General features: G+C 41.0%; 1 protein-coding gene across 1 annotated transcript in view; it reads right to left on the reverse strand.

Annotated features, from left to right (window-relative positions):
• Positions 1-2,043: 2,043 nt before the first annotated feature.
• The window catches only part of PLCXD3 (phosphatidylinositol specific phospholipase C X domain containing 3), a 74,546-nt gene continuing 59,651 nt past the window's right edge, over positions 2,044-16,938 (reverse strand). Inside the window, exon 3 of the mRNA XM_038125086.1 lies at positions 2,044-3,701. Coding sequence (XP_037981014.1) covers positions 3,545-3,701 — 157 coding nt within the window. The 3' untranslated portion in view covers positions 2,044-3,544. The remainder of the gene's footprint in view (positions 3,702-16,938) is intronic.

A 16,938-nucleotide genomic window follows, 5' to 3' on the forward strand; every position in this document is an offset into this window, starting at 1 on the left:
TAGCTCTATACTTATTCATATATACAGGCACACACACATACACTTTTTAAAATACAGCAAAGCATTTGCCTTGAGTACACCTCTGAGCAAGCGAAAAGCCTGGTGTGTCTGGTGTGTTTTTGAGCAGGGGTATCAGCAGAAATCTGGTGTTGATGCTGTCAGATGCAACAGAATTTCAGCCAGAAAAAAAACCAAACCAAACCAAAACAAAACCACCAAAAAAAAAAACCAAAAACAAACAAACAAACAAACAAACAAAAAAAAAACCCCTAATTTTCACTCTACCCGAGGATTCAAATAACTTTACTGTATTAGAATGATAGATTAGCTCTTTTGGCTATATTTGAGCAGCTGAAAAATCACAGAAGGAGTCTGGAAACAACCAACTCCAGCTAAATGGAAAAAAGAGCATTTTACACTACACTGCCAGTAAATAAGCAAACATTTTCACATTTTTATGTAGGACACCCACATAGGTGTGGGTTCAAAATTTTTTTTCCTGTTTCAGTTTATAGTCTGTTACATAAATTTTACTTGGAGATCCTGCGGAAACCAGAAACAAAGTCTATTAAGCTACTCTATAACTTGCTTAGTTGTGGGTGAAAGCATTAAAGTCATAGCCATTGTTCAACAAAGCCATGACTTGTGACTCTAGGTAAATTTTTGACATGGTGTGGATGAAGTTTAAATGCCATAAAAAACCTAACTAGCTTAGATTACAGATTTCATTTGGGATGACTTCTACAGTCCTAACCTATACAGAACAGAATGATACTGAAAGAGTCATCATGACTTCATAACAGCTACATGGGGTTTTTTTAAACAAATTTATAATAGTCCTGTCCAGAACCCCAAAGATCATTATGCAAGTGTACAAGGATGCGTGTGTTATACACACACATTTAAATGTGTCATTATACTACACATACACTTAAATTATTCTTTATTCTACACTCACATGTGCATACACTTTTTCCAAGGCACCCTCTCAGTACAAAACAACAGGAAGTGTTCTTTTTATTTCACTCCCTAAACTAAAGCCAACAAAACCCCTATAACGCTTGTTACCCGTCTGTTCAATATGGCCATTTCTGAATTTCTACACTCTGAGGGGAGATAGCAGTCATTATCATCTGACAGAAAAGAGCAATGGACTCTATGATGCAGTTCTCTCTTCTCACTCAACCAAAAGCTCTAGTAATATCAACAGAAATTGACCTTAATTCTATCCCATAAATCCTTGCAACATTTCAAAGAACATTTCCTTGTAAGATGTTATAGCATCTATTGTTTTGTACAGATGAGATGTTTTATTTTCCAAAGTTGTGTATGTGTGTATTGATGTTCCAGGAGATAAGACTGCCTGCATTTTATCCAGTTAGGTGTCATACAGTTGCAATGCCCTCATTTTATAAATTACTAAGTTTTCCATTTACTTTTTATATATGTTGCTTTAAAGCTAGGATGATCAGTGATTTTGTTGCTGGAACAGTGTCATTCAGTAGATTTTCAATCTTCTGTTATGCAGTATTATATCCCACAGACAATTTAAAGACTACAGAGTACTGCTATTAGCTAGAATTGAACTACATTCTTGAGTACAGGAACTTTTCACTGATGAAACTGGCACTGATTTTTTGTAATCAGTAGAAAAGTGTTCTGCTCATAACTGCCTTAAAGAGAAGCTTAGACTGCATCTATTTTTAAGTGCAGTTTCAGTCTTGCAGAAATCAGGTTTCCACCATGGGACAAAATACTGCACATGTTAGAGTATGCACAACTCACCTTATGCTCAATCCATGCTAAACACAGTTGTTTTCATATTCAGGATACAGGATCAGGCTCTTACATAAGATTAATCCTGGGAAGAAGTGGCGCTCAAAGCTGGTCTAACTGTGTTCCTGATGGAACCAGGGAAAATATGGACCAGCAGTTGTCCCTTAGAGGTTCATATTGTGACCAGTGTTATTTAATATCTTCCTTAATGACATAGATGAAGGAATCAAGTGCACCCTCAGAAAATTTGCAGGTAAAACCTGTGGACAAGCTCAAGAAGTGTGTCCATGGGAACTTCATGTGGTTTAACAAAACTAAATGCACGGCCAGCCCTTGGTATCAGCACAGGCTGGGCATGGACAGACCCAGAGCAGCCCTGCCCAGAAGGACTTGGGGGTGCTGTGGGTGAGAGGCTGCACATGGCCCGGCCATGGCACTCACAGCCCAGAGAGCCAAACGTGTCCTGGGCTGCATCCAGAGCCCCGTGGGCAGCAGGGGAGAGAGGGGATTCTGCCCCTCTGCTCTGCTCTGCTGAGACCCACCTGGAGCACTGCACCCAGCCCTGGGCTCCCAGCATTAAAAGGACAGGGACCTGATTGGAACAAGTCCAGAGGAGGCCATGAAGTTGATTAGAGGGATGGAACACCCCTCCCATGAGGAAAGGCTGAGAGAATTGGGATTGTTCCATCTGGAGAAGAGAAGGCTTTGGGGTGACCTAATTTTGGCCATCCAGTATCTGATGGGAGTCTACAAGAAAGGTGGAGAGAGACTTTTCACAAGGGCATGTAGTAACAGACAAGGAAGAATGGCTACTGGGAGTAGGTTTAGATTAGATATTAGGAAAAAATTCTTTGCTGTGAGGGTGATGAGGCACTAGAACATGTTGCCAAGAAAAGCTGTGGATGCCCCATGCCTGAAAGTGTGTAAAGCCAGGCTTTGGATGGAGCTCAGAGCAACCTGGTCTAGTGAAAAGTATCCTACCAATGGCCCGAGTGTTGAAACTAAATTATCTTTAAGGTTCCAACCCAGGCCATTCTGAGATTCGAGAGTTAGGCCAGTATCACATACCTGCTGGCTTGACCTGAGGCAGAGACATTGGAAAACCTCATTTTGAGAATGAAAAGCGAGCAGAATTTCATCTGTACTTTGTGCAAGCTACAGAGTATGTGATGTTTACTGTCCACTGATTATGGTACATAGCACATCATGTTTACTGTCCACTGATAATGCATGTGTTAGAAGCATGACTTTGGATTTACATCACAAAGGCATTTAAACCTGCCGCTCATTGATAAATATGATCAGTTAAACCAGCTAACAGATGAAATGTAGCAGCTTAAAATTTTTGTGCCAGATATACTGTCCTCAGTCTCCTGGTGCAATGCTCACACCGTTGGGAATCCTGCTGTGAGCAGGAAGAGGACAATATATACATCCCCTTGCTCTGAAAACAACAAATTTCTTGGCACTGTTCATAACCACAGAAGACACATGAATCACATTTGGTACCTCATGGAGAACCTGTAAATGGCCTTCTTTTATCAAACACTGTAAACATGTTTAGTTTTGCTCTTCACACTAAACACAAATATGAAAAATGATCATAAATGATGAAAACATTTCCCTTATGCCCACCCACTAAAGCCCTAAACACCTCAGTGTGTTACAAGAAGATACAAGATGTTTTACAATATAATCCTTTTAGAATACAATCATTCTTTTTTTTTCAAATTCTGAATAACGCAACAACACACATATCACAGTACTATCAAGTAGTGTCATCTTCACCTTCATCCAGAGAATAGTTGAGCTTTATGACTGTGCTGATAAAGTCACCAAGTTCTACAAAATCTGCAGTGATAATATTCACACCACTCTCTCCTGCTTTCTGAGTTCGGACCCACTCCATCATTGCAGGAAGAGCCCTAAGGAGAAAAGAGGAACAATAATTACTCATAAATCAGTGAGACAAATGCATCAAGGCAGGATTTACTGACAATGTCTCCCATTGATCTTACTTGGTTTGTAAGGGAAAGAAACCAAGTGAGACAGGACACAGGTTGCTGCTCAAGCTTTTCTAAAACTCTTTTTAATTTTCATTTTCTGGGAAATAATATGTTGATTGCACTTCAACTTCTCAGTGGAAAAGAATGGAAGGAAGATAATGCAGGCTTAGAGTAATTATTGATTTTGCCTAGGCACAAGGCAAAATTGGACCATGGACCAGATACTTTTTGATATCATCTGTCCATATGACTCCAAGGGAATTGCTTATGGAAAAACCAGTAACAGAAAACTCAAGGCATTTGCAAAGCATGTTTGATACACTCAAGGAAATGCCGAAAATAGTATTTTGAGGAACACAGAAACAACCATAATTCCTACAGTGTAAGTACAGTATATACCAAAACCTCTTTCTTCATCAATACTGATACCCAAGCCATGAATTAATTAGACTTTATCGTAAACCAGTGGTTGGTAACTGAAATAGAAACCACCATAGTCCTACCAACTCTCTCCTAAGATGGCAGATTTTAATTCTCAGATCCTTAGCACAGGAATACTGGGGTCTAAAGGATATCTGCCTAATTGTGTTTCTGAGTATAAAGAAATTTTTCTGACATTTTTCTGTGCAAATACAAACTAACAATCACAAGAAACATCTGTGAGAAAAATAAAGGGCTCCTTAGTCCTTCTGAGGCTGTCAAGCAGCAAAATCCAGTTTTTAGAAGAAAGAAGTTAACAGAGTTCCAAAAAAATAAGGTACACATTTTTCAGAGAAATGGTATTTTTCAGAGAAAGGGCATTTTTCAGAGAAAGGGTAATTGACCATTGGTACAAAATCCCAATGACTGTGACAAACTCTGAAACAGTCTTTAAATCAAGCCTGGGTATTGTTCCAAAATTATACTTTTGGTCAACCTCAAGCTGCTGAGTTAAATAAAAGAGTCTGGGCAGGGCTGCAGTCAGTTTAGATCAACATTGTGTTCTCCCTTTGCTCTAAGATCTATAAATCTGTGATTTCCTCTAAACCAGCATGTTGTGCATCCTTTTTCACAGACACAAGGTACATGGAAAATTTTGATCTGACAGCAATTTAAATGAAGGTGAACATGTTGAACTTGTATCTTTTCTCAAAAGCTTTAGGAAAACAGGTCTAAAGAAAAGAGAACTATTAGCAGACAGAGATTGTACTTGTCAGTTGCTACTAGAATCAGTCAGTTTTAAAAATAATTTAATACAGAATAAAACCCAAGCAGCTAAAATTATTCCTCTCTGTGATTTCACAGGAGAATACCAAGGTTTTATTTCACCAAAATGTACTTGAATCTACTGTAAGATCCACATATCAGCAATACATATTATTTCAGTCATTGATTCAGTATGACTGAAACACTTGTATGTATGCACACCAGCTCATAAAACCAGACTCAAGCATTCTGCTTTTTATGAACCCAGACAGCACCTTTAGATGTAGGTTTATGTAATCCTGAAGAGCTGCACTCTGTAGAACTGTAACAGGGCACAGGTCAGGTGTTAAATACCTGGCAATGCCTGGACTGCTTGAAAAGATCTGCAAGCAACCAGAACCAGGACAGATCTCAGCAGAACAGCATAGACCACCAAGGTGACAAAAGGCAGATCAGAGCAGCTGTAAACTCCACTACATCTTCACATGTGAAAGGTACTGCTGACTATGTTGCTTTTGTATTTAATACCATCCTATTTAAGCCCAAAGAGTTAGAGGTTTAAAGGTGAATTGATTCATTGTAGACAGGCACAAATCCTTCTTTCCTTCTTTCCTTCTTTCCTTCCTTCCTTCCTCCCTCCCTCCCTCCCTCCCTTCCTTCCTTCCTTCCTTCCTTCCTTCCTTCCTTCCTTCCTTCCTTCCTTCCTTCCTTCCTTCCTTCCTTCCTTCCTTCCTTCCTTCCTTCCTCCCTCCCTCCCTCCCTCCCTGATAACCTTGATATTTTACTCCCCCTTGAGGCATAATTAACTCCTTTTGGTATCTTTTACTTATTCTGAAGCTGGTTCTGATGTCATTCTTTCTTCACACCATACAGTTTGCTGTCCATACACTTACCCATACTGACCAAAATACTATTTTCCTTTTCCTGATGTGTTCTTAGTAAATCAGACTCCACCAAAAGCCATGGCTTTTGATTAGTGCTTTATCCTAAAGTCAGCCTGCCTTGCCATTTCATCCACAGTTGGCTTGGTTAGTTGAATGGGTTATTTTTGTTTTACTGACATTTCATACAGGACACAGTTGCATGACCCTCTGCTCATACATAAATTGCTAGATAAAGCCATAGAAATCTTTTTTTCATGAGACTAGAAAGCATTTAAAGATAAGTCAGAAATGAATCACATTATCACAAAATGCTTATTTGCATAGCAAAGCCAAAACCACAATCCTATTTAAAAAAAAGAAAGTTGAAGAAAACATTCCACTGACCTTAAAGAGTTGATGTGGGTTCTGTAGCTCTCTTTATGACAAAAGTTAATACAAAAAACATACAGATGATCTCTTCCCCATGTGCCATCTTGAGAGTGGATTACACCAATGACTCTAAAAACCACACGTTGCTCAGTTTCAGTGTTTATCTCAAATACTCACAATAATTATTAGAATAAGCCTGCTTTAATATTCCTTGGGGTGCCTTTGTGGTAGTAGTACAAACCTTGCTCACCCTGCCTTGTAGTTTCCAAACTGTGCCTCAAACTAGTGATTGTTCTCACCAAGGGTTTTACTCAGGCAAACAAACCGCCTACATGACTGAGCTCACAAAAGACCAGTACGTACCACAGTCTTCATGGATATTCTTATGTGGTTCTCTGTCAGACATGGGGGAAGCTTGTAGAAGCTTCTCACAGAAGCCACCCCTGTAGCACCCCCCTCTACCAAAACCATCTTGCTGGGTAGGTAAGAAATTATTTTATGCACAAGCATATAGGCAGAAGCCTCTCAGCCTGCAAACCCTAGGAGCACCACTGCCTCTGTGTTAGGCAGGTCCTGGCTTTCTATGGAGGATATCTTTAGGGTGCCTCCCACAGCTGGCACAGTCCAGCCCATATGGCCACTATCCCAGGTCTCACAAGGAATAATTTCTGACCCCTATGTGTTCCAAAGCCACCATGTTACCCAGAGCCACATGCACAGAAGGTGCTGCTTGGCTTTGCACAGAGCCAGGGAGGAGAGTAGGTGTGCTCCTCCACAAGAGCCGTGCCAGGAAAAGAGAGGAGTCCTCTCCTCTTACCTCACTTCCTGGGGCACTGTTTTCATTCTGTTGCAGTTCCCCTGACCTGGGTTGGAGTCGGCCAGATCTGATACTGCCAGGCCAGTGCAGCACTGCACCACAAACCAGCATCTGAAGTGAATTAGTTTTTCCACATCCCTGGTGGAAGCAGAGGGGTTAACAGAAATAGGAGTTTAGGGAGGGCAAAGACACAAGGCTGGAGGTCTTGAGTACTGGCAGGGAAGGAGGTGAATGGCAAGTTACCTTGATTTGACTGTGGATTGAGATCTGTAATCTTGGTGATAAATTTTCTGGTCTGAAGGAATGTGTAGAGTATCTAATTTCTTTTCACAAACTAGAAACAAGGAGGTGACAGCTGCCCGTCACTGACAGGATGGTGGGAGTAATGCCATGTGACTGGCTGATATGGAAGGACCTCATGGGAAGGGCTGTGGTCCAGCCCCAGCCACCACCACTGCACCTCCACAGAAGCAGACAGATCCACCACCCGCGATGCCCAGCAGCCTTCTGGAGCAGCATTTCCACCTGCCAAAGATTGAATGAGAAGGGGGAGAGTAGAGGAGGTCTGGGTGGTAGGGACCTACCTATGCTGGACAATGCAAAGTCACACAGAGATGCTTGATGTGGCTGTATTTCTTCTGAGATCTAAGTTTTTATCTCAGGTCGCACCTCACTAGGTTAGTCAGAGGTACTCACAACTTGGGCATAACCTCGGTATCAGGATGGTTTACACCATGACTGTAAGCATGCCTTACATCACCATTCTCAGCCGTTATGTTTGTTTTTTTTTTTTTGAGGAGCCATGTACTTTCTCATACAGCATTGCTACAGCAATTTTCACTTACAACACAGTAAAATCTAGGCTCAGCTTTGACACTTATTTTATTACCTCTATTTCCCCTGTTCTGCTTGCTTGCTTATATAAGCAGAAATGTGCACATATTTATTTTTAAGTTTTCCTCCTTTTTCAGGAACCATTTTCTGATGCATTAGAGATCTGCTGAGAAATACTGACCTCAACTACAAAACTAGCATAGCCCTTTTTAAAGTTACTGAATATTCAAGACCTCCTTCTTCTTTTTTTTTTAATCTATCAAAGCTCTCAAGTGACTTCAATGGCATTGAATTTTGTTCAAAAATAATAATTAAGCCTTCAAGTTGCTTCAGTTCAAGCAGTAAAATCATGAGTCCCATTAAAAGCTTTCAGAAAGAAAATATGACCTAATTATTTGTATTAAGATTTGCTTTTAAAAAACTGTTCTTAGTCTATTTTAGTTCAGAAAGAGGGTTGGTTGTTTGGTTTTTTTAATGCCTGAGTCATGAAAGCCCGACAGTGTGACAGAAGACTAATGACAGCAGTGCTGTAAGACAGGACCTCCCATGGCGGAACAGCCGCTCCTCTCTGCAGAGCTTTCACAGGAGAGGAGAAGGAAAAGCAACTTCACAAACACAAAACAGAATGGCTATTCACTATTGAATGAGAGTTTGATCACTAAAGGCAGAGAACACGTTTTCTTCTGGAGTGCAGGGAGTCAGTACAACCTAATCCACAGTGAGAAATTGGTCCCATTCACAGGGCGTGATGCTGCCGAGCATTACGTCCCTGTTCCCAGTAACACCAGTGAGAACTGCAGCAGGTCTCCATGCTCAGGGCAAAGTGACATGTGGCATTTCTTCCCTCTCCAGTGAAGCACACACCCTGCTCCCTGCAGCCTTTTGCAAATAAGTGTTATGTCTGAACCAAACCAGCACCCCTTTGCAGGAAGCTGTGCTTACACAAGCCTGACTCAAAGTCCCTATATTCCTTAAGTTCCTTAAGTGCTCTCCATTCAATTTTACCACTGTCTGCAACAAAACTGAATTCTAGAGCCATAATTCAGCATATGCTCACCTTGGCTTTTCAAGGATGCTGAGAATTCATTGCTCCAATGGGAGCAGTGGATTTCCTGTGTGTCACTGAAGCATGAAAACCACGATTGGAAAGAACTTTGAAAAGTCATCCAAGTTCATCCAGCCCACCTTGAACAGGATCAACTGCACTAAGATCAGTGATACAAACCACTCCTGGTTCAGTTTAATCTATTTACAAGACCCCAGTGAGGGAGATGTCACAACCTTTCTGTGTATTCAGAGCACCCCTACAAAGAAATTCTTATACATCCTCATTTGCTTCACCTGGGGTACCCAGAAATAGTGGCATTGTGGCACGCTGCTCAAGAGTGTTCACCTCGCTCTGCTCCTGCTGAAGATTTACTCTGCATCTGTAAATAAGTTTCCCTGCAAAGGATGAGCCTGAGGTACCATTCCACACTACACCATTCTATCATAATTTTCTCTGTGGCAAAACTACATTAAAAGGTTCTCCTCTGTTATATGCTAGCCATTTGTTTCCACTCCCTGACCAAAATTTACAATTCTCTCAGTTCTGCTAATAGAGCTGTAGAGACAAAATTAACACAGCACATGGAAATGGTCTGAATTAACAGAAACAGAACAAGGGGTTTTACTCTCCCTCTCTCCCTGATTCATTGACAAGTTTTGGTTTGTAACATGTCCTCACTAATTGTTGAAATGTGACAAACAAGGAACAAATGAACTGAAGCACAGAGATTTACACAAGCTCAGCACAAAAAGGCTGGAAAGGAACTCCTCAGATGCACTTCCACAACTCTTGGATCCTCTTTAGGCAGCGGTAGCATTGTCATAAAATTGGCACCACCAAGGTCAGATTGACCCCAACCAGAAAATTTGGGCAACATTGAGTGGGAATTGCTTTCCCTGGATCTTGAGTGGACATTACTGCACATGAGCTGCCATGTTGCAAGAATAACCTACATTAATATCTAACAACCTTGAATTTATTCTTCTGAAAAATTTGTCTGTAATTTAGTCATCCTCAATTGCTTTATACAATTTGGAAATGCATCTATTCAAATGACACAGACAAGCATGCTGAGGTCAGATGCATCTTTTAATGTAATTATTTTAGTAGCATACTCCTTAGAGTCGCCAAGGGCCAGATGTCTTCCTTCTCAAATTGAACTGGTGTTGGCTTTCTGGACTTCATTTATACAGGGAGGCAGAAATGAGCTCGAAAGGCATATTCCTGCCCTCTCTTCAAAAAGTATTTCAGCTGAATTTGTTAAACCTACATTTTGTACAAAAATGTAATGAGATATTTAATAGCAGCAAATGGTGGTTTCTGGAGGTAATTAATGTTCAACATCCCATTTCCCCCTTTTTCCCTGTTTTTAGCCCTTGCATCTGGAGCATGAACTAATAGCCTTAGGAATACAGGCAGGAGGAAAAGAACTCAGTGGACACTGTAGTATAAGAGCTCTCTTTAAGGAGACAACTCTAGCATTTAGGCTACTCTCTTGGTTAATGCAGTAGGGAACTGAAGTGGCAAAGACAGAGCTAAAAGTCTGAGCTGCTGCCACACAAACCATGGCGTTTAGCTTTTACATAATGACTGAAAAAGGCTTGTAAAACATGTAGTTACCCTTGTATGGAAAATACACGATAGCCAAAGGATTTAAAGGAGAAGTACTACTTGCTATGAAGATGTCTCTGTTCAAAGGCTGTTTTTTCTCAATGATTCAGCAGATCAAATTAGACAATCCCATCAACTGCTTCTCTAACCTGTGCAAAGCATTTGACATGGTCATGATATCCTTGTCTCTAAATTGAAGAGACATAGATTTGGTGGATGGATCACTTGATGGATAAGGAATTGCAAATTGTGAATTGTGGACAAGGGATTGTGAATAGGGTGGATAAGGGTTTGAGAATTGTGGACAGTCACACTCAAAGAGCTTGTCAGTGGCTTAATGCTGTGTCAAGTCTTGCTTCCCAAGGGTTGGTATTGGGACTGGTGCTGTTTAACATCTTTGCTAGTCACACGGACAGTGGGATTGAGGATTCCCTCAGCAAGTTTGACACTGAGCTGTGTGGGGCAATCAAGACACAGGAGGGAAGGGATGGCATCCAGGGGGACCTTGACAGGCTTGAGAGGCAGGTCTGTGCAAACCTCATGGAGTTCAAGGTCAAATGCAAGGTTCTGCATATGGGTCAGGGCAATCCCCAGGCTGAAGGCTGATGGGATTGAGAGAAGTCCTGCAGGGATGCACTTTGGGGTGTTGGTGGATGAGAAGCTCAACATGACTCAGCAATGTGCACTTGCAGACCAGAAAGCCAACCTGGGCTGCATCCAGAGCAGTGTGGCCAGGACGCTGGAGTAGGGGATTCTGCCCCTCAGCTCCAGCGGGGTGAAACCCCACCTGGGCTGCTACATCCAGGTATGGAGCCCCCAAAATAAGAAGGAAATGGACCTTGGATTAAGTCCAGAGGAGGCCATGAGATTATGGGCTGAAGCAGAAGGCAAGGCTGGAGTATCTCTCCTGTGAACCCAGTCTGGGAGAACTGGGATTGTTCAGCATGAAGAGAAGGCTTTAGGGAGACCATAGAGCATATTCCAGTACCTAAATGAGGCCTACAGTAAAGCTGAAGAGGGATTCTTCACAAGGGTATGGAGTGACGAGACAAGAGGAATGGCTTCAAAATGAAAAAAGCAGGTTTAGATTAGACGTTAGGAAGCAATTTTTTACCATGAAGGTGGTGAAGCAGGGAAGTCACAGGTGCCCCCTACCTGGAAGTGTTCAAGTCCAGCTTGGATGGGGCTTTGACCAACCAAATCCAGTGGAAGGTGTCCCTGCCCATGGCAGGAGCTGGCATAGGGTGACCTTTAAAAGGTCTCTTACAACACAAACCATTCTATGATTCTATGTAATCAGTTATCTCTTGGAGATCACAGAGCAATGATCAGAAAGGTCAGAGCAGGGTTTAGTCATTAGCCCTTTTAACCTCTTGTAGCACAAACACAAAGCTTTAACACTCATTAACAGAGGTACCTGGATGAGGCACTTTTTATCAGCTGGTCCTGCTCCCAGTTCCACATAGTAACGTGAGTGTTCAAGAAACATTAACAAATTCACATAAATGACAATATGCCTGGAATATGGAAACTGGAATTTGAACTTATTCCACAGTCTGTGAAACAGAAAAGCTCTGCTTTATAGAAGAAAATATCTGTCACCAATCAAAGGAACAGCTACAGGTTTGGGGATTTTTCCCTCCCCCATCTTCTAGATCTTAAAAAAAGAGATATGATTTATTCATACACCCATTACACTTGAATCCTTGTGTTAAAGCATCCAAATCAGGTGCTAGAATCTGACAGCAGAGCTGGAACTCCTTTGACACAGGTATATGTTGTAGCCAGTATCAGACCATTCACAGCCAAGGTTTCCTCCACTAGACTCAGCCAAGGGCTTTGTTTTCTCCAGAAGCTGCCACCATGTGTTATCTGGGATCTTTCAAAGAGCTGTCCTGCTGAGGAACTTATTTGGGTACTCAAGGTATAGAACTGTTCAGCTACCCCCCATTTTGGAGTTTCACTTGCTGCTGCTGGCTCATCTCCTTGTTACAAAACTCACATTCTTGAAAATGTACAATTTGAATGATTCAAGAAAGAAGACAGAGATTTAGAGGGGAAAAAAAAAAGTAGAAGGTAATGCAAGGAGGACAATACTCTGAAATTTATTGTGTAGAACAATGAAAAGGAAATCTACCACATCAGAGTAGAAGAGGTGATTTTTTTTACAAGCATTTAGACCTGCCCAGAAACACAGATGAATTAGGAGAGTGATTATGAAAATCCCACTTTTGAGTAACAGGAAAAGTTAGTAAAAAGGTATGTAACATTAGCAGAGAAAGCAGAGCAGATAGGTGGAGGGCAAGGTTTATTTAAGAAACTTCTGACTGCCAGCACTATTTCTCTGCTGTACAACTTGTAACAGAATTTCACACATCATTTCTGTTTCTACTGACATTGTTGCTACAACAAATCTAAATTATTTAAGTAAATAGACAAAACATGCATTTTTTCAGACTAATAGTGTAGCCTGAAAAACTGTTTCTTCCTGCAGATATCTTAAATGAAAGTGAATCTCACCAATATTTTAATTCTTTGCTATTGGATACAGAGACAACCAAAAAGTAAAAATCTGCAGGTGACTGTTTGCCATAGTACCTTATTCAGTATATTCCACAATATGTTATTCAGACAGACATATGCAGAATAGTTCATAGGGAAGGCAAAGTAGAAAAATGCAAGGAAAATAACCATATTAAAATAAGAGAAAGTTACAGTAAAGAGATGCATCTTATGGTGTTCCCAGGAGTTTAACAGTTCCTTACTGTTTAGAATAAAGGTGAAAATGTGCTTTGTTTATGAAATATTCAGCAAACAGATTATGATGAAGGAATCCACCTAATAAAGTTGAAAGGGAACATTATAAGAGAAAGAATTACCTCCAAAGAAGGGAAATAGTACTTTTTCATCCCTAGTGCTATTTGGACAGCAAGAAGCAAAGAATTTAGTAAGGGTTTCAGGCAGCACATCCAAGTAACAGAAATTGGGCATAATTACAGCTCTGATTTGAATGATGTTGTGATTAAAACAAGTCAGAAAATTAGATGGTGGAAACAAAATGACATAGGAACACACAGTTTTTCAGTTAATTAAAAATATATTAAATGTGTAGCTCATGTTCAGCACAGCCAATTAAACATTCTTTTCTCACTCTTTGGTCTCTTAAAACTGTCAAAACACTTCAATATTTCTAAAACACTAAGGTTGAAAATATCACACGTAAATGTTTTCTTACATATTTTTCTCATATACAACTAGTCTTCACGTTTGTTCCTATTTTACAAATAGAATCAACAACATTCACAATTCAGTTTTCCCAGTACATTTCATTTAGCCCACAAACTCCTCTCTGCTGTACCTCTCTATACCTGAGGCATCACTTCTTGTGCTTCCTGGCGTCTCTTTTTTTTTTCTTCACCAAGCCTTCATCTGCAAGGCAGGCTTTATCATTTTTGTTGTAAGGCATGTACCAAATGGGTTCACAGCACATATAATAAGGATGCTTATTTCACTGCTGTCATGGCCACCTCTAGTGCTGTGGTGCCCCAAAACCCCAGCCTGGTGACTGGACCACAGGAACACACCTATTAGCTCTTCCACAAAAACTGCTTTACCTCACCACAGAGAAGGCTCAAGCTGCTTATTATAATTTATACATCTTCTGGCTTCTAGCTCTGGACTCCCACAGCTAAACCATCTTTGTTAATCAGCTGGATCCCAGAGGCACTATCCTCCTAAATAGCATCCTGGGCATTGCTGGGAATCAGGAGCAGCCTTCCCAGAGCTATTCCTCATTCCTTCTACTTAATTTTCCTCACAACCTAGAATTAACAAGCCCAAAGCATTCATATGATAAACCCTTTACTATGCCAATTATAATTATCTAAAATATAGTACCCAGGAGATATTACAAAATAGTCACTGCTCTTTTACAGTGAAAAATGTTTGTCCTGGATACAGCTGGTGGAGACAAGCTCACCAGGTTATCTTTCTGCTGAGGTGGGAACTGTGCCCCTAACACAGACTTCTCTGACTTCTCAGTAATCAGTGGGGTCATGAATGAAAGAGTGCCTGTCTCCCCACCTCCACGTGGGAGTTCCCATCCCATGTCTCAAGACCAGAGTTCTCCCAGGGCTCCCACAAGCAGACCAGCAGGGAGCAGAGCACAGAGAGGTCCTGTCCTCCCATCTCCAGTGACAAAGCAAGTGCCATGGTAAGGCTCTTTGGTAAGGCAGGTTAGCAGCCACGACATTCTCTTGTAGAATGGTGTCTGGGAGGAACTTGCTAACTAGTGATCTCTGTTCCTCCTTCAAAAGTTGATGAAGCTCATCATAAAAGCAGTCAGTTTTCTCACTCCCACTTTTCCAGCTGGAAAACTTCACTGTAGGGAGCCCTTCTCTCACTTCCAGCTTAAATTTATTTAGTCAGTGTTGCTCTTCTAAGAAGGCTGGCCCTTAGCCTAAACTGTTTTCCCTCACTGATATTTCTTCCCGTGATATTTACTGTGAGTAGGTAATCACAGAACCTCTCAGGATTCACTGTGCCAGGATAAACAAGACAAGCTTTCTCGATGTCTTCAGCAATTCACTCCCTGCTTATCCTAATTAGTAGTCCCTCTCTGCAGCTGTGCCAGTATTATCTACTCAGAACATGGATGACCAAAATTGCATTGAACATCCAAAAAGATATCCTATCATACCTCAGATGGTAGTATCAGCATCTCTCTGTGCATGCTGTAAATGTCTAGGTGCATTACATGAGGGTATCACCCTTTCTTCTACGCGGTTTCCACGAAGGGCTAAGATTTAGCTAACCCTGGGTGACACTACAGCAGCTACCTTGCCTGGCAATCCCAGCTGTTGAGATCCTGCCTTATGAGAGCATGCTCTCATCATCATGACCTTACATTTTATACCACTGAATTTCATCTCACTTCTCCTGCAGGTCTCCAGGTCTTGCTATATGTTACCCCTCAGCTGTCCTCAGTTACAATGACAGACTCCCACTTTGTGTTAGCAGCAAACTCCCTTATTTACAGCAGAATTCAAGGTCCTTACTGGCAAAATTAAAGACAACCAGGGTCATTGAGGAAAGCTACCATTTCTACAGTCTGGTACTTCTAACAAGTCCAACTTAATTTCTGATTTCCAAACTCCATTTCAGTTGATAAAACACTACTTAACACTTTAGCAACTGCATTATGCATTATTTACCAGCTGTACTGGGCCATCCCAGCTGTGACAAAGAGGTCAAGGGAGGTAATTATGCCCCTCTGCCCTCATGAGACTTCACCTGGAGCACTGTGTCCAGCTCTCAGGTCCTCAGCACAGGAAAGCCATGTACCTGCTGGAGTGGATCCAGAGGAGGCCACAAAGATGAGCAGAGAACTAAAGCACCTTGATCAGTTTGGGAGAGCTGGGGCTATTCCACCTAGAGAAGGGATGGCTTTGGGGAGCACTGGAAGAAATAATATCTGATTCTTTTATTCTGTTAGATAGTTTTGCTGACCTCTGAGCAACTCTTTCTAACATTCATTACTGGCATATTTTTTAATCAAAAAATAATACTCATATTTTCTTTAAACTCAACCTTATAGCCACCAGTCTTGAAAAGTCGAGATGCTACCATCAATGGCATCATAACATGACAGACTGCAAAATTCAGATCGGTCAAAAAGCTAAGTTAAACTCTTCCACATTCCACAGTCCTGAATCACTACCTCGAGTAGGTAGTGGTACATCTGCCAATATGCTGTCTGCCTTGAGTTCAAATAATCTTGGATTTTAGAGAAGGCAGTTGGGTCATTTAAATCTATCCAAAATAAAGCAGTTGGACCATTTAACTTCTATTCAAAATAAAGCAGTTGAACTTTCTCAGAGAAAAATTAAGGACAGTTTCTGATTTATTTCTCCTGCAAAAAAGTAAAGGATCCTGAAATGAGCCACAATATTACTTAAACAATAGAGTCTCCTTGAAGAACTCCATCCTTCTACAGTGTTTATGATTGTGCACACCATGTTAATATTGTTGATAATACTGCTGCTTTGCTTGACTGGTGGTATTCACCTTATAGATAGCAGATAAAACTGTAGGTTCTAATAGTCAAGAGCAAAGTTAAAATGGATATTGAGAATGGGACATAACGACTGTCACTGTGATACCCAGGGGCAGGCGAAGGCTGGATGCTTCAGTGCCAGACATCCACTGTGGTACTAAATTGATGTAAAACCAAGATTCTGAAACCAAGAACTGCTGTTCCATGAAGCTCCAGCATTTCAAAATGTGATTTGCTTTTATATTAGAAAGCAAAACAAAAGTTTTGGCCTTTCCACAAAATAAAGTCCAAGACCTATTTCTGAATAAAAAATTGAAAAGCTGTGAAGATAGAAACAGCATTAAATATTGCAA

Source organism: Motacilla alba, chromosome Z (assembly GCF_015832195.1).
Source record: "Motacilla alba alba isolate MOTALB_02 chromosome Z, Motacilla_alba_V1.0_pri, whole genome shotgun sequence".
Lineage (NCBI taxonomy): Eukaryota > Metazoa > Chordata > Aves > Passeriformes > Motacillidae > Motacilla > Motacilla alba.